The sequence below is a fragment of the Carassius auratus genome, chromosome 44, assembly GCF_003368295.1.
Source record: "Carassius auratus strain Wakin chromosome 44, ASM336829v1, whole genome shotgun sequence".
NCBI classification, from domain to species: Eukaryota; Metazoa; Chordata; class Actinopteri; order Cypriniformes; family Cyprinidae; genus Carassius; species Carassius auratus.
Genome location: NC_039286.1, coordinates 11200594 through 11217971, shown reverse-complemented (window position 1 = coordinate 11217971; position 17378 = coordinate 11200594). Strand labels below are relative to the sequence as shown.

The window sequence follows — 17378 nt, the reverse complement described above, 5'->3', positions numbered from 1 at the left end:
CAGATCATCTTCAGACCGTGCTGACAAAAAGTTATGGATTTTGTGTCAATAGACGAAACCGTTTTTGTACAGCGCTGCTTCAGATGTCAGGCATCTTCACAAAATGAGTCTGAGGCTATATCTCTGCAAAGCTTTGTTGTAATTAAGCCAAACTTGTGTGTGCCATTGTCTAACATGGAGAATAGGCTCACAGACACTCACACACAGAAATGAAATGGTTCAACTATTATATGAATAATCAATAAGCATGATTACACACACACACACACAAACACAGAGAAGTACATGCCCACACATTTTGTTGTATGTAGATATTTGAAATAAATTATAGGTGACAAACAACTCACAGAAAGACTTATTTTCTTACATTTCTATGTCAGGTTTCATTGCATTCATATTCTGACATAATAGTAAACATTTGATATACATGTATGAATAAATTGTTGAACTTTCACTCAATGTGATCTTAAATGCTTGAACAGTAATATTAAATAATAGTAATATATATTTTTCTAGATGAATCAATCATCGAGACAATGAACTGTAATGTTTTAGTCTTTAGTGAGCCCATTAGTGGTCTTTCAGTGACATCTAGTGGTCGTAAATGCAATTTATCATACAACACTGTCTCTTTAACCTTTATAACTGTTATATGTTGTCTTAATTTCATTCCAAAGAAGCATACGCAATTTATGTATAATTTCACAGTCTAGATAATAGTACTGCACTGATTTTAAATAACCTAGATATGGCTGACAGTAAAAGAATAGAACAGAATTACAGACACACACAAACATGAAATGTTTAAACTAGTATATTAATACTCAATAAGCATGCTTAAACCCACACACAGATGCACACATTTTGTTATATATATAGATAATTAAAATAAATGATGGGTGATAAAACCTATTGCAAGTCTTCTGTTTTTATGGGCTTCTATGTCATTTTTCAGGTTTCATTGCAATCATAATCTGGCATAATTATAAACATTAGATATATCTGTATGAATAAATTGGTAAACTTTGACTCAATGTGATCTGAAATGCTTGAACAGTAATATTAAATAATAGTAATATACATTTTTTCTAGATGAATCCCTCAACAAGCCCATAAACTGTAATGTTTTAGTCTTTACTGAGCTCATTAGTGGTCTTCCGGTGACATCTAGTGGTTATAATTGCAATTTTTTATTCAACACTGGGTTTTGAAGCTTTATAAATATTACAGTGTTCTTTTTTACCTAATCTCTGTTAAATTTTGCATGATTGTTTAGAAAAAATACAGATCTAATGCATGTGTGATTATATTACCCCTTTTTTTTGCAGTTTAATGCCATTCACAACAGAAATCTTTTGTTTTTTAGGCCATTTTAACTGTTATAGCACCAGCTATTTTCTGATCTTAATGAAACTTTGCATGCTTGGTGGGTCATCTTTCACATGTTATAACCAAGTTTCATAAAGTTTTGAGTTTTTGTTTCAGTTTTATAGGCTTTAGGTTACATGTGGCCACGGCCCTTTCCTAAATGACCCCTTATAGCTAACCAAAGGACAAAATGCAACATATTTTTGAAAATTATTGATCTAGAGAGTCCAGAGAATATTATTGCAGTGGTTTGATCAAGACTAAACAAAAAACCAGGTGACCCAAAAACATTCAAATTCGTGGACCGATTTTACGAAAAAGGCTATAACTCGGGAACAAAATGAGATATCTTCACCAAACTCAGAACTCATATGCATGAACAACAACTTTAGTCAAATTATTTTTTTTTTTCCATATCTGCCACTTGGTGGCGCTACAGGATGAAAAAAAATCAAATGGCTATAACTAAGCAACCGTTGATCCAATCAACTTGAAAATTGATATGGCCCAATGTGGCACAAGTGCTCTATGAGGAATTTCACTTATCTTAAAAAACATGGCCGCCATTGGCCAAACAACTTTAAGCACCTATTTGACAAGGTTAATGGAAGTCGATCGGAACGAAACTCGGTGGGCATGTTCGACTCATTGCCCTAAAGGTCTGTAAGTATTTTGAAAGAAATTGCCCACAACATTGTCACCTCCAACAGAACACAACAAAGCGATTTGATTACAGCGCCACCTATTTTCCAAAAATGATAATGCATCATTTTACTGGAGTTTTACTGGCTGTTTCAATTACACTCTTCCAATAATTGCTTTTCTTACTCGTTGCATTTGGTCTGATGCTCCATGCCATGCTTAGCTCCTCGCTGTGGAACTTTTATTAACGATTTTCAGCCATTTCAATTACAATCATGCAATTATTAATTTCATTATTCATTGTTGCATTTGGTCTGATGCTACATATGCTTAGCTCCTGATGTTGCCGCTGGAATGCTTGGCCCCGTGATTGCTGCTTGCAGCTATATTTATTATTATTATTAAACGTGCAGTACGTTACTTAATGTTAGGTTACTCGTGTTTATTTAACGAAGCCTTTTTGAAAATCGATCAGTTTTAAAATTGTGGCGAGTCTCCAAAAATAAATAAATGTATGGGAAACACATCCCGCAGCACAGCCACCTGAGCCCAACTTCAGTTTACTCATCACCTTGGCTTTAACTGCATTTGTAGAAGGCACTGCAGCCAGACCGATATACACAACACAGACCGGAAGTTAACTTAGGTCCAGGCGGTGCGCCCGATGAAACCGTCTATATTCAAATGTTTATTTCTTTTAATTTTGATGATTATAACTGACAACTAAGGAAAATCCCAAATTCAGTATCTCAGAAAATCTGAATGTTGTGAAAAGGTTCAATATTGAAGACACCTGGTGCCACACTCTAATCAGTTAATTAACTCAAAACAGTCTAGTCTAGTTCTGTAGCTACACAATCATGGAGAAGACTGCTGACCTGACCGTTGTCCAAAAGATGACCTTTGACACCTTGCACAAGGAGGGAAAGACACAAAAGGTCATTGTAAAAGAGGCTGGCTGTTCACAGAGCTCTGTGTCCAAGCGCATTAATAGAGAGGTGAAGGGAAGGAAAAGATGTGTAGAAAAGTGTAGAAGCAATAGAGATAACCGCAGCCTGGAGAGGATTGTGAAACAAAACCCATTCAAAGATGTGGTGGAGATTCACAAAGAGTGGACTGCAGCTGGAGCCAGTGCTTCAAGAACCACTACACACAGACGTATGCAAGACATGGGTTTCAGCTTCACACTCCTTGTGTCAAGACACTCTTGAACAACAGACAGCATCAGAAGCGTCTCGCTTCAGAAAGGACTGGACTGCTGCTGAGTGGTCCACAGTTATGTTCTCTGATGAAAGTAAATAAGCATTTCCTTTGGATATCAGAGTCTGGAGGAAGAGAGGAGAGGCACACAATCCACGTTGCTTGAGTCCAGTGTAAAGTTTCCACAGTCAGTGATGGTTTGGGGTGTCATGTCATCTGCTTGTGTTGGTCCACTGTGTTTTCTGAGGTCAAAGGTCAACACATCCGTATACCAGGAAGTTTTAGAGCACTTCATGCTTCCTGCTGCTGACCAACTTTATGGAGATGCAGATTTCATTTTCCAACAGGACTCTGCACCTGCACACAGAGCCAAAGCTACCAGTACCTGGTTTAAGGACCATGGTATCCCTGCTCTTAACTGGCCAGCAGACTCACCTGACCTTAACCCTATAGAAAATCTGTGTGGTATTGAGAAGAGGAAGATGTGATATGCCAGACCCAAGAATGCAGAAGAGCTGAAGGCCACTATCAGAGACACCTGGTCTCTCATAACACCTGAGCAGTGCCACAGACTGATCCACTCCATGCCACGAAGCACTGCTGCAGTCATTCAGACAAAAGAGACACAACTCAGTATTGAGTGCTGTACATGATCATAGTTTTCTTCTTCATACTTTTCTGTTTGCCAAGATTTCGAAAAATTCTTTCTTTGTATTGGCCTTAAGTTATATTCTAATTTTCTGAGATACTGAATTTGGGATTTTCCTTAGTTGTCAGTTATAATCATCAAAATTAAAAGATATAAACATTTGAAATATATCAGTATGTGTGTAATGAATGAATATAATATACAAGTTTCAATTTTTGAATGCAATGAGTGAAATAAATAAACTTTTTGATGATATTCTAATTATATGACCAGCTCTTACTCATAGTACACACACATACACACAATATATATATATATAAAAATGCAAAATGTTATTAGAATATAAAATAATGGTTTCTAATTTAATATTCTTTCAAATAAAATGTATTTCTGTGATGCGCAGCTGTATTTTCAGCATAATAAATCATCATATTATCATGATTTCTGAAGATCATGTGACACTGAAGACTGGAGGAATGATGCTGAAAATACAGCGGAGCATCACAGAAATACATTACACTTTAACACAGATTCACACAGAACACAGTTATTTTACATCATAATAATATTTCACAATAATACTGTTTTACCTGTATTTCTGACTAAATAAATGCAGGCTTTATGAGCCGAAGACACAGAGCGTTATATAAATCCACGATCACAGAGAGAACACTGCTTCTGCAACAGTTTCGTGTAATAATGTGATCAGATCACTGTAATGACCTGCTCATTCATCGATGCTCAGGTCGAGTGCACTGCATTATGGGATACCATACTCACGTTAGACCAATGCAGCACTTCATCAGGAAATATGCATTCTGTGCTCAGCCAAAATATAAGAGATAATATAAATCTTGCTGTTCATTAAGAAATATTATTAAAGTATTATTATATTATGCTGTTATCAGGTTTGCATCTTTTGTCATGTTCTGTAGCGTATAGAAGCTTGTTACTTAAGTAGAAGAGGTAACTCTTTTTCTTCTCAATGATGGCCTTTATTTCTCATGATTATGAGTTTGTGTTTGCAATTGAAACTTTTTTTCCCATCAGAATTATGAGAAATAAACTATTTTTCTGCCTTTTTTTTCTAGCAATACCAAGTTCACATCTCAATTCAGACTTTGTTCCTCAGAACAGCGAAATATAATCTTAGAATAAAAAAGGTAACTGCAACTTTTAAATCTTACAATTCTAACTTTTTTACGAAAAACAAATCTACGTTTTGAGAGAAAAGGCAGCAATTACCTTTATGTTATTATTATTATATTTATTATATTATTTATCCCGTGGCAAAAACGCACACCCACAGTAATAACTGTATATCTAAGATTTACATTTGTATATTAATTAGTGTATAGAACCAAAGACCAGATATGTTTCTGTTAACCATTAATTTACCAATAAAAAAATAGTTAATTAATTGAATGTTTTTACAGCATAATTCATGTATAATTATAAAGCGGATAGTTCCAGTCCTTGATTCTGATTGGCTGAGCCGTGTTCAAAGCTGTTGTAAATTGCTACAAAGTAACACGCATCTTTGTTTACTTCTGTGTGTTGCTCGGCAACCACTTTACTGCAACCACAACTCATTCTGAGGAACTACATTGTTTGGTGGAAGAATACTGTTTATTAATATCATTACACTTTATTTGCTCTGTCTTATTCTGTGAAAACTTACTACGTATATGGAATAACCGTTTTATAAAAGCAATAAGCCACGTGAAGCCGTGGTTTACAGTGAATACAGCTAAGAGGATTAGCGTCAGCTGTTATAAAATCACTGTAAACCATGGCTTCAGGAGGGTTATTGCTTTAATACACTGTTGTTCTTTAAGAGCTGAACATTAACATTAGTTCATGCTGTCATCAAAGGAATATAAAGAAATTAATCATGATTAATAAATGCAGTAAACTCTTTTTCCTTGCACTTGTCTGTCTGTGTGATATTGTGATTATTAATCTGAAGCATGCGCACACTAAAGATCCTGGAAAACAGCGCCGGATTCGTCATCCTTTGTGTCTGATTGTGCAAAAGCTGTCAAAAACACACAAGGTTTACATAAAAACAGTGAACAGTTGAGTGAGAAACGGACGTGTGCCTGAATATCAGATGTGTGCAGCTCTTAAAGTGACAGCAGTCTAATAGTCCACACATGCTGCCCCAGTCATTAAAGGGACAGTCCACCCAAAAATTACAACTCTGTCATTATTTACTCACTCTCATGTTTTCACAAACCTGTATTCATTTGTTTCTTTTCCTGAGCACACACACACACACACAAAACATATTCTGAAGAACAGTTGCTGGTTCCCATTGACTGTGATAGAAAGGAAAACAAACACTATGGAAGTCAATGGGAACCAGCAGCTGTTTAGTTCAATGCATTCTTCAGAATGTTTTTTGTGTGTTTAGCACAAGAAAGAAACTCATTAAACAACCTGAGAGTGAGTAAATGGTGACAGAATTGTCATTTTTGGGTGAAGTGTCCCTTTAATAAAACAAGAAAAGAGAAACATCACTCACTGCTTCGCCGGAAGAACTTTAATAAGAATCAATGCATGATTTACACAGTGAAGTGCATATAGTGTGTTATTTTGATATTATACTTTCTTGAATGCTAAATACATCTAGAGTACAAACAAAAGATTTAATAACAAAGATTATATAATGACAAAGACGTGTAGACACAAGGCATGGTTCTTTAAACAGGGATTCCTGAAGAAGAAACAAATAAACTGGTGATATGATATCTTCTGCCATCCAGCTCGTCCCTAATTACACTGCATCATCTTCTTTAATTATATCTTTAACCAATTTTTATGAAAAAGTTTTTTATTTTTTTATTGAAAATTATATTTTTCTATGCATAAATGTCTTTAAAACACTTTATTTTTATATACTCTTAACTTTATTATTAATAAATAAATAATGTTTTTAATCCTGTTACGATAGTTTTACATTTGTGATTATTTTACGACGACTGCGTTAACTAGCGTTAGCGAACACAAACTAGCATCCACACCGCCTCAGTTCAGAAATAAGAGTCCAGACTTCATGTGAACTCATTTAATTTGCACATCTCTCTCTCTCTGCACTTCCACCCACCAGCCCTGCGTTTCCCAGCATGCACTTCTGCATTTCCCACAGATTATATCAGGCGTCTGACAGAAGATCCACTGCAGTGTGGGCATGCATCACAACAGCACACAGCGGGACCGGACCAGATATCGCATGTCTTAATGCACTTACCCAGAATGCATTTCAAACATCCTGCGAGTGCTTGCTACATCAAAGAGCTAGAGTCTTGGGTTATACAACAACTAGGAGTTTCTAGTGATGGAAGCGTCTAGGAAGAGTTTCCTCCCGGCTCTAGCATTGGTTTCTCTCTCGGATCGACTGAGGATGTGTTGGATATACACAGACGTGGCTCCTGTGTGTGTCCAGGTCAGGTCAGGTCAGGTCAGGTCAGCTTGCTCTTCACTGGTGTGTGGTGCAGGACAGTGTATTGTGTGAGTGCTGTGTGGATCGAGAGCGTCCAGGTGAAGAAACACAGAGGAAGAGGAGGAGACGGGGAGAGCAGCTCCGGAGGAAGAGCGTCTGGAAGAACCTGCAGACAGCACAGAAGGAAGGAAGTGGTTGAGGGGAGCCAGGACTAGTTAGGAGAGCTAGTTAACCCACCTGTGCTACTCTGCTAGCTGCACACCGGCGCAGTTGTCCTTGCCCTCGGACGCGATCGCTAGATACTCCGCTCTGCAACACACAACACACACACACACAATTATTTTATTAATGTTTTTATTTTAGTTGATTTTGTTTTGTTTTTGTCATCTTGAGTAGTTTTAATTTTTTTATTATTAATTTTAGTTTTTCTAATATATAAAGTAAAACTAAATGAAAATAAAGCTGGAATTATATCTTTTTTCATTTTTTATTTAATTTTATCCAAGTAATGAAAATATGTTTATATGGATGTAATTTTATTTGAAGTTTTAATTCTAATGAAAACAATGAGTAGAACACTTCTGGTCCAGTAAAACTGAATTCAATAATTAAAAATAGTTAAGACAATAGAGTCCGGTGAATGTGTTATTATTTTTATGCTGAACACTGAAAGAACATCATAAACCTTCTCCGTCAGACAATAATCTCAGATTTTATTTTCAGACAGTTCACTGACATGATTTTAGGATCAGATGAGATACTATAATCATTTTTATTAATATTTTGAATCAGTTTACATTTTTCCCAGTTCCCAGTTTTATTTTAATTAAAGTTTTGGTTTTTATTAAATATTTTGTATTTTAACATTTTTACTTCAAGTTTAGTTATTTTGCTACAGACCTGAAATAATTATATATATATTATCATTTGAGTTATTGGAGTTATCTAGTAATTGGTCAGTTGAGTGTCACAGGTGATGTGTGTCTCTGTGTGTGTGTGTGTGTGTGTGTGTGTGTGTGTGAGTGTGCGAGTGTGTGTGTGTCTCTGTGTGTGTGTGTGTGTCTCTCTCTGTGTGTGTGTGTGTGTGTGTGTGTCTGTGTGTGTGTATCTGTGATTGTGTGTGTGTGTGTCTGAGTGTGTGTGTGTGAGTGTGTGTCTCTCTGTGTGTGTGTGTGTCTCTCTGTGTGTGTGTGCGTGTGTGTCTCTCTCTGTGTGTGTCTCTGTGTGTGTGTCTCTGTGTGTCTGTCTGTGTGTGTGTGTGTGTGTGTGTGTGTGTCTCTCTCTCTCTGTGTGTGTGTGTGTGTGTCTCTCTGTGTGTGTGTGTGTGTGTGTGTGACTGACGCGCTGGCTCTCAGTGCTTCCTCTCCAGCTGCGGAGATCTTCCTGTAGCAGTAGATCATCTCCACCAGGAGCCAGAGCTGCAGACCGATGATGGTCACGTACATCATGACCTCTGACACGATGGACGCCGTGCCCCGCGTGGCTGCAACACACACACACACACACACACACACACACACACACACACACACAGACACACACACACACACTCTCTGTCTAACTGACTCCACATCGTTCTGTGCCATAACCACCACACTCTGCTAAAATCATGCATTTCTTCTGATAAAAGCCAAAATATCAGATGTCATGTATGAATATTTAATGTTGTAGCATAATGACATTTATTATCAGAAACTCAGAGCCAGGACGACTTCAGGAAGATGACAGAATCATTATGATATCTTCACAGAGATCGCTAGCTCTTTTAGTCATATCTGCTAGCTTTAGCAATCTTTGTTACATTACACGACAACTGTGATGCATCAACACTGTGATGCTTGTAACTCAAGAAGCATTAAAGATGTATTCATATCCGTTTAGATGTTGGTTCTTAACTAATTTTTCAGTTGCTATCTTCATTATTAAAGCCTAGTATAGTTCATTTCCAGAGATAATGAGATCTCAAAGTGTAGGAGCTGATACACACACACACACTCAGAGAGGAGTGTTTGATGTTCAGCGGTGTACCTTTGGCCACGACGGAGAGCTGCACCAGTTTGGTGGCGGTGGTGGAGAACTCGTAGTATTCGTAGCTCAGCACTCGGTTGAAGACGCAGCGGTAGACGCCGGAGTCGTTGAAGGTGACGTTCAGGAGGTCCACAGACGCGTCCTGCAGGTCGTAGGTGTTCCTGCTGCCGTGCCACTCCATGCGGTCCTGAAAGCGTTCGTCGATGATGCTGGACGCCTCGCCGTCGTAGCTGTAGATCTGAGCGGGACACAGCAGAGCGTCAGACCCTGAACACATCCAGCTGCTCCTCCGTCTGCACTCATACTTCTGTTCATCAGCAGGTCATCTAAAATCACTTACTGATTTATTTCAATTAGTCATCATAATTTCATCTCATTTGTTTCAACATTTTAATTACATTAACTTTTTTTTATTTTTTTATTTATGTTTCTTTTAAAAAATTATTTCATTCATTTATTTACATCAAATTATTAAGCAATTGTTTTTAAATTCATTTATCTAAAATGATTAAGTTCTTATTTACATCAAATTTGGTTTATATTAATCAACATTTTATCTAAATAGACTTATTTTTAAAATGTTCTATTTATTTATTTAAAGGCTTTTGTTTATTTAGTCACACATTTATTGTTTAAATCAAATTTTATTTTAGTCAGCATTTTAATTACACATATTTATTGTTTTATTTATTTCAATCAAATGCTTGTTTATTCATTTAATTTAATAATATTTAATCAGTTTATGTTTAATTCAACATTTTAATTAAATTGAATAGTGTGTTGAATAAACTTGAACTGAATTGAATTACATATTACAATTGATTAAAATATATATATCAAATTTGTTTTATTTTAATCAACATTCTATTTATTTTGCCAATGTTCCACTTATTTAAAATCAAAGGCTTTTTATTTAAATCACACATTTAATATTTACTTACTTCAAATTTTATTTATTTTAGTCAGCATCTTAATTAAATATATTTAATTGTTTTATTTATTTACTTTAAATCAAATGCTTTTATTAAGTCATTCACTATTTATTTATTTGCATCCAATCGGATTTATTTTCATCAAATGTACTGAAATATTTATTTAAATCAAATCGGTTTTTGAATCAATAATTTAATGAAATGTATTCAAGTGAATTTCTATGGACTGCAGTCTGATGAATGAGGTGCAGGTGTGATGCTCACGTGCACGAAGTCTGCTTCTCCTCTGGCTCTGAACATCCAGTCGACGGTGGCCGAGGCCTTCACCTCTCCACGCATCTTACAGGAGATGCATCCCAGCTTGAAGCTCCTTCCTGCCACAGCTTCGGTGTCTGAGTCCACCTCGGCACAGGCTCCGCTGCACAGAGACACTGCAGACACATCGACACACACACACACATCCTCAAACCTGATCTACACAGCACAACTCTTCATCCCACAGCTCTGCTTCTGATGGTCTGTGTGATGCTCGGTCACAGGAACGGATTCCTTCTGATGCTCAGGCTCACGGTTTCTACTTTAATCAGGAAGTACAGGTCACTTTCTATCCCCTTAAATTTAAATAACTGAACTGAAATCTAGGAGCCTGATAAAAATGTTTTCTAATCGTCTTTATTTTATTTATTAAGCAGGTTTATAAACTTAATTATTTAAAAAGGAATTAAGCATTCATATTTACATCAATTTTTATTTATTTAATGTATCTATTTTTAAATAAATGATTTTATTTTAATTAAATTTATTTTTTTAAATCATGTTTATTTAGTTTTTATTATTATTTAATCACTGCATACTGTATTTTTAGATGTATAAGTCCAAATGTATTTATTTATTAACATAACGTTTTATTTCAGTCAATTTATTTATTAGTTGCAATAAATGTTATTTTAACCATATCTACAAATTTTATTTAAAAATATATATTTTAATCTAATCGTGTTTTTTTATTTAGTGCATATTTATTTAAATCTCATGTATTATTTGTTTTATCAAAGTATTTATTTTATTAAATTTAGTTTTTTATTTTATTGATTTCAATCAAATGTTTTGTTTACATCTGTAGTTATTATTTACATCGCTTTTTGTGTTTATTTTTTAAATCCATTTATTCATTTTAAAAACATGACTCATTTTAACCCCCTTCAATTTAAACACATGTGTTAGTTTAGTAAATTCTATTTTTGATTAGACACAGTTTTCCTCTGATGTGTTCCTGAGGCCCCGGGCCCCGTGTTCTGATGTCAGACTCACCGGAGAGTGTGCAGAACACACACAGGAGCAGCAGACGCCTCATCATCATCATCATCATCATCATCTCTCTCTCTCTCTCACACACACACACACACACACACACACTAGTGCTGGAGCTTCATGTCCAGAATCCGCGGCCTGCTGCTGTACAGAGGTTTAGTGAAGGCCCCCTTCAGAGACCTGAGATCACAGTTTATATGAGCCACACACCCTTACGTTAATCAACACCTGATAAACACTGCTCCGCGCGCGCATCCGTTAATGTATTTATATTCACATACAGCGCCTCATGCAGACCGTCACTTGCCTCCGTGATAAGATCCTCCTCAGACGGACGCGGGTGATCGGTAAGCTGGGATCTGACGGTGTTTAACGCTGCTCGGTGAGTTCTGGAGCTCCGGTGACGCTCGGACTGATGCACTGCGGTAAAAACCCCGGGCCGCGCGCATAACCGAACCCGCGGTGACGTCACGACGCTGCAGCCGGCCCTTATGAAACTCGCCGCATTTAAATCAAATTAACGATCGATAACTATTATAAATGCGGTTATTTTCTCAAACAAGCTAACATGTGCTTTAGAAAAAAAGATGAGTTTAAAATATAATTTGTTATTTCTTTATATGTATGCATTCATTTATATAATAATAATAATATTAATATTAAAAATCTTTGTAAAATGTCCCAGTTTAATAATTCAAAAAGGAACAAAAACAGGTAAACGAGTAAAAAATACTCTAATTTCTAAAATACAAAAAAATAAAAATAATAATAATAATAATTAAATGTCTTCGAAAATGGTTCTATAATGCGGGATGATTTAAAGATTTCTTTACGGGAGGATGTTTGTGAATTCACGTCAGACCAGACAGCAAGCGGCGCACGTCAGCTCATGAATATTAATGACGCACACAAATTTCCTGGTAGAGCAGCTTGTAGCGTAACCTAGTTAATATTAATAACCTGACCTTCCGCTGGTGACACTGTCACATGGATGCTGCATGATACATCTATAAAGACCCTATTCTATTCAGTTCTATTCTATACTAAAACAGGCGCGTGCGCCGCTTCATTTTGATTGCATTTATGTGAAACTATAATTACTCTTTGTAAACTACATAGACTAAGTTGTATATGACATGAGGGGCGGGTCTTCAGGAGGGGGGCGTGTCTCTATGTCTGTTCCGCAGAGCTCCATCACAGTGAACGCAGGTGAGATCATAAACACATTCATATTTCATTTCGTAAAACGAATCAGAGTATGATTTATACATCGGATAGATGTTAGTAATGAAAAAGAGCGGGTTCTGTGCGCTTAGGGGACTCGTGTAGGGTGGGATCTGATGTAAACACACATGATCATCTGCTCTCAGACGAGCGTTTATAAGCGCTCATAAGCTCTAAGTGTGTCATTATAGAGTGTTATTATGAGATGCAGATCTGATCTGCGGGCCTGAACTCTAATAACGGCGGAGGAAACGCGTTTAATGTGAATATCTGATGACGGATTGACCGGAGCGGTTCTGCTGGCGGCTTGTGTGTGCTCATATACCCGTGTTATCGGATCCGCGCTCGGCTCTGGCTCTCATCTCCTCCGCGGTCGCGGGTGTTTCTCTCCCCGCAGGATGGAGCCGCTCGTCGGCCGCAGTGCTCCGGCAGGCCCGGTGCTGCAGGTGTGCTTCCCCAGCGTCCGAGCCTCGGTCCTGGAGAATCTGAACCGGCAGCGCGAGGAGGGTCAGCTGTGTGACCTGTCCATCCAGGTGCAGGGTCAGGTGTTCCGCGCGCACCGGTGTGTGCTGGCCGCATCCTCTCCGTATTTCCACGACCAGGTGAGTGTGGAACCGATTTCACACTGATTTCACACTCTACATATGCGAAGTCCCCGTGAATGGCCGCATTTGCATATTTATGACTGTTTGGTTTTGGCGGTTAGATTTTGACGGTTTGATTTTCGAGTTTGATTGACATATTATGCTTTGATCGCCGCTAACAACTTTTGGTTCCCAGAATGTAAAGTTTGTTAAGGTTTGATTTTGGTTAGCCAGGAAAGTTTTCTTAACGATCCCCTGACCTCTTTACTCCGTCATCATGTCAGCGGTTTTTGTTGCTCCGGGTTAATCAACCCCAGTAATGTGATATTTAGTGTCTGGAATGTCAATTTTACCTAGGTAACCCCTCCAAAAAACGTTTTTTAATGTGCCTTGTGTCATTCATTTGCGTGCCACCTTTTTGCGCTCTTTTGTACGCTGTGCTTAAGTGTGTGCGCTACTCATATGAACAAAAATTGTTGAAATATGATTAAAAAGTAACTTGTTTTCGGTTTGAATTGTTACTATATTTCTAAAACTAAGCAAAAAGTTACAACTGATCATTGTTTAGGTTATCTATTGTTGACGTCGCTTCAGAAAATGTGTAACACATTGTTGTAATGCTTATATTTGAAAAAACTGATCAAACATCTTACTTTTGGTGATTTTGGAGGTTGGAAGTTATAATTGAAGGTATTTACAATTATTTTAACATTCTACCATTCTAAAGTTTTGCCTTTAGAATGGTATTAAGAGGTGATACACAAAAGGCAAAACCATTGTTTTCTCCATAACTTGTCTTCTTTCAGACTATTGGAAAGAAAAAAAATTCCCAAATACACATTATTTTATCGCAGTTTATCTCTAGATTTCAGTCCATATCTTTAAAGCACTCTTTTCTCTTACATACACCAAACTTAACCGTTTTATTCCTCACTATATTCTGAAGGTTTCAGATTATGTCCCTTTATCTTTTCACACTGATTTTTGCAACAGTTTACTCCTCAAAACATGGTGAAAATGTGTTTGTTTTCTGTCTGTTGACGGTATTTTCTGATTTATGATACGAGGATTTTGAACCAATGTTTAGATTTTCTGTTTCGGAACCATATGCAAATGATGTATGCTAATTAGATAATGGTTTATTTGCTTATTTAAACAAAACTTTTCAGAAAACTTGAAATACAGAACGTTTGTCTTATTGTACGGTGTTTAATCATCTGGGGAAGTATAGTGATGTCTGTTAGCTCTAACTGGAGCGGCTCTGAACACTGCGGTTCTGTTGCCAGGTTCTGCTGAAGAACGTCACCACGGTGTCTCTTCCCTCCGTCATGGACCCTCTGGCCTTCGAGAGCGTGTTAAACTCGGCCTACACGGGTCAGCTCAGCATCGTGCGCGATGACATCATAAACTACGTCACGGTGGCCAGCTTCCTGCAGATGTGGCACATCGTGGACAAGTGCACGGACATCCTGAAGAGGTCACGACCTCTGGTTCAGCTCAGCCCCGGCGGGGCAGCGTCCTCCAGTCACCAGTCGCCCAGCAGCTCTGACTGCTGCTTCGCCGATCCGGAGGACGGGGAGCGAGCGGTGGGCGAACAAACTCTGGAAAAACGGCCACAAAGTGCGCTTCCGCCGCTGGCCACATGGAGGCGTCCGACTCAGAGCAGGTGGAGCAGAAGCAGCCTGACGTTCCCCGTCCGAACCGAGCCCGAATGCAGCCCGAATACGGGAGACGAAGGTTTCCACACATTCCCCATCTCAACTTTGCCGTCCATCGAAACTTCGGACTTCGCGAGGCACCGAATCCGCGCTCGCCTCCGAGGAGCGAAGGAAGACGAGGAGCAGCGACGGATGGAAGCAGATGAAGGAGTCGGAGAGCCGCTGGATGAAGACAAAGTGAGGGTGAAGTGTGAGGAACACCAGGCCGGTGAGTGGAGCTTCTTCATCACTGCAGTTTAGCGCCCGTCCACCAGGGGGAAGCGTGGAGAACCGACCTGTTTTTGACTTGTTGTCTGCTCTTGTCTTCTCTCAGGAGCCGTCGAGTCGGACGGACGTCTCAGAGAGAGCGAGACGGACGGACTGTGGAACCAGTGGACTTTGTCAGACGCCAAGCTGCTGGACGAAGACGAGGAGAACGAAACAGACGGCGCGTTCGAGACCTACAACGAAATCGAGAAGGCCACGGGGCAGATCTCCCAGCGTCCTTTGCCACCGCCGACGTCCGACCAGTTGGCGCCGGGCCCGTCCGAGCTCTCCTGGGTCTCGCAGTCGTCCTCGTCCTCCCCGTGCTCTCCTCTCTCTGCGACTCCCAAAGTCCACTTCTGTCACTGCGGCAAAGCGTACACGCTGAAGAGCATGCGCGACCGCCACGTGAAAATGCAGCACCTGAACCTGCGTCCGTTCGCCTGCCCCGTCTGCTCCAAGAGCTTCAAGATGAAGCACCACCTGACCAAACACATCAAGACTCACGGAGGCCTGCGTCCGTACGAGTGCGCGCTCTGCGGCAAGAAGATCGTCTGGAGAGACAGTTTCCTCAAGCATCAGGCTCGCTGCCAGGGAACGACGACGTCCGGCTGTCAAAATGAGGACGCAGGTGCACCTGGACAAGTGAAGGTGGAACAGGAGGATTATTCATTACAGGACGAGGAAATACACTCTTAAAATTAAAATGTTTTTGCATTGAATGCCAATGTCATGACATTCCTTTCAGTCAACGTTTCTTTTTTTTTTTAGCGCAAAGAACCAGTTTCTTTATAGAACCACCAATGCCAATAAAGAATCTTTCTCTTTAAGAGATAACAAACTATGGTAACATGGTTTCATGTATGTTGACTGTTCTTAATGGAACAATTGGTGCCATGTAGACAGACATTTGCTGCGATCAAAGGACACATTGGACAAGGAAATACTCACATAAAAGTTCCAATTAATTCCAATGAAGAACTATTTTAGGTTTCCCAAAGTGTATGTTTCAGTGAACCATTTCTCCTTAGTGTGAACAACATTTTAATAATCTAAGTACCGCTTGTCTAATAGAAAGCTTCCATGGATGTTAAAGGTTCTTCTTGGGACCATCGCTGCCAATAAAAAACCTTTTTTTTTTTTTTTTTTTTTAAGTGTAGACAGACAGTCGTTGAGAACAGAGAGGAAATTATTGGAGTGCACCGTCTAAAAATTGATTACAGGATGAGCAACTACAGTCTTTATAAATACAGGTTCCCAACCTGTGCATTGAATTCCATCAAATTCCTCAAAGAACCATTTTTGGTTTCCCAAAGAACTTTTTAATGAACTTATTTTCTTAGTGTGAAATACATTATAATAACTATTTTTTTCCACTATGAAGAACCATTCATTCAACATAATTCATTATAGGACAAGGAAATACACTCTTTAAATGATCCACTGAATTCCATTGAAGAACCATTTTAGGTTTCCCAAGGAATGTTTCAGTTAACCATTTTTCATAAGTGTGAACAACATTTTAATAATCTAAGTACCTCTTGTCTAATAGAAAGGTTGTTCTTGGGACCATCGATGCAAATAAAATACCTTTAGTTTTAGGTGTAGACAGACAGTTGTTGAGAACAGCGAGGAAATAATTGGCTCCTAAATAAGGTTTTTGCATTTAATTGAATCAAATAACCATTTTTGGTTCCCCAAAGAACCTTTCAGTGAAGCGTTTCGTCTTAGTGTGAAGAACATCTGAATCATCTAGATACCCTTTTCCACTATTAAAGGCTTTAGTGGTTCATCACACTTATAAAAAATAAAGGTTTTAAAAAAGGATCGTCATTCAAGAACCATCATCTCCCAAAGAACCTTCCAATGCTCAGTTCGTATACGAATCGTTTATTTGAAGATTTTAAAAACCTGAAGAACCTGTAGTGTTTCCATGGATGCTGAAGGTTCTTCATGGACCCTTTGGCGCCAACAAAGAAGCTTGATCTTTAAGAGTTCAGTGTTCTACTGTAGTTCCTCATATGTAGCAGATCT

General features: G+C 38.5%; 2 protein-coding genes across 4 annotated transcripts; one reads left to right on the top strand and one right to left on the bottom strand.

Moving 5' to 3' along the window:
• Positions 1–6386: 6386 nt before the first annotated feature.
• Positions 6387–13203, bottom strand: scn1bb (sodium channel, voltage-gated, type I, beta b). Of its 3 annotated transcripts, none has more exons than XM_026232366.1 (6): positions 13125–13203; positions 10529–10695; positions 9333–9570; positions 8646–8787; positions 7542–7613; positions 6387–7470 (listed from the first exon to the last, which is right to left on the bottom strand). In XM_026232366.1, the coding sequence occupies exons 1-5, from the start codon at positions 13159–13161 to the stop codon at positions 7547–7549; spliced, it is 651 nt and encodes a 216-aa protein (XP_026088151.1). In that variant the 5' UTR covers positions 13162–13203; the 3' UTR covers positions 6387–7470; positions 7542–7546. The 3 variants fall into 3 exon arrangements, with proteins under 3 accessions (XP_026088151.1, XP_026088149.1, XP_026088150.1); XM_026232364.1 differs by lacking the exon at positions 13125–13203 and adding an exon at positions 11576–12047; XM_026232365.1 differs by lacking the exon at positions 13125–13203 and adding an exon at positions 11883–12046.
• On the top strand, positions 12621–16186 carry zbtb22a (zinc finger and BTB domain containing 22a). Its single transcript, XM_026232363.1, has 4 exons — positions 12621–12784; positions 13197–13401; positions 14670–15309; positions 15415–16186. The coding sequence occupies exons 2-4, from the start codon at positions 13198–13200 to the stop codon at positions 16041–16043; spliced, it is 1473 nt and encodes a 490-aa protein (XP_026088148.1). The 5' UTR covers positions 12621–12784; position 13197; the 3' UTR covers positions 16044–16186.
• The last annotated feature ends 1192 nt before the right edge of the window (positions 16187–17378 follow it).

Excerpts from the sequence above, each read along its gene's own strand:
- zbtb22a (XM_026232363.1), top strand. The coding sequence starts at position 13,198 with ATGGAGCCGCTCGTCGGCCGCAGTGCTCCGGCAGGCCCGGTGCTGCAG. Across the intron at positions 13,402-14,669 it reads CTCCGTATTTCCACGACCAG|GTTCTGCTGAAGAACGTCAC; the intron begins GTGAGTGTGGAA and ends TTCTGTTGCCAG. Across the intron at positions 15,310-15,414 it reads GTGTGAGGAACACCAGGCCG|GAGCCGTCGAGTCGGACGGA; the intron begins GTGAGTGGAGCT and ends GTCTTCTCTCAG.
- scn1bb (XM_026232364.1), bottom strand. The coding sequence starts at position 11,639 with ATGATGATGATGATGATGATGATGAGGCGTCTGCTGCTCCTGTGTGTG. Across the intron at positions 9,571-10,528 it reads GAGAAGCAGACTTCGTGCAC|ATCTACAGCTACGACGGCGA; the intron begins GTGAGCATCACA and ends TGTCCCGCTCAG. Across the intron at positions 7,614-8,645 it reads GAAGCACTGAGAGCCAGCGC|AGCGGAGTATCTAGCGATCG; the intron begins GTCAGTCACACA and ends TGTGTGTTGCAG.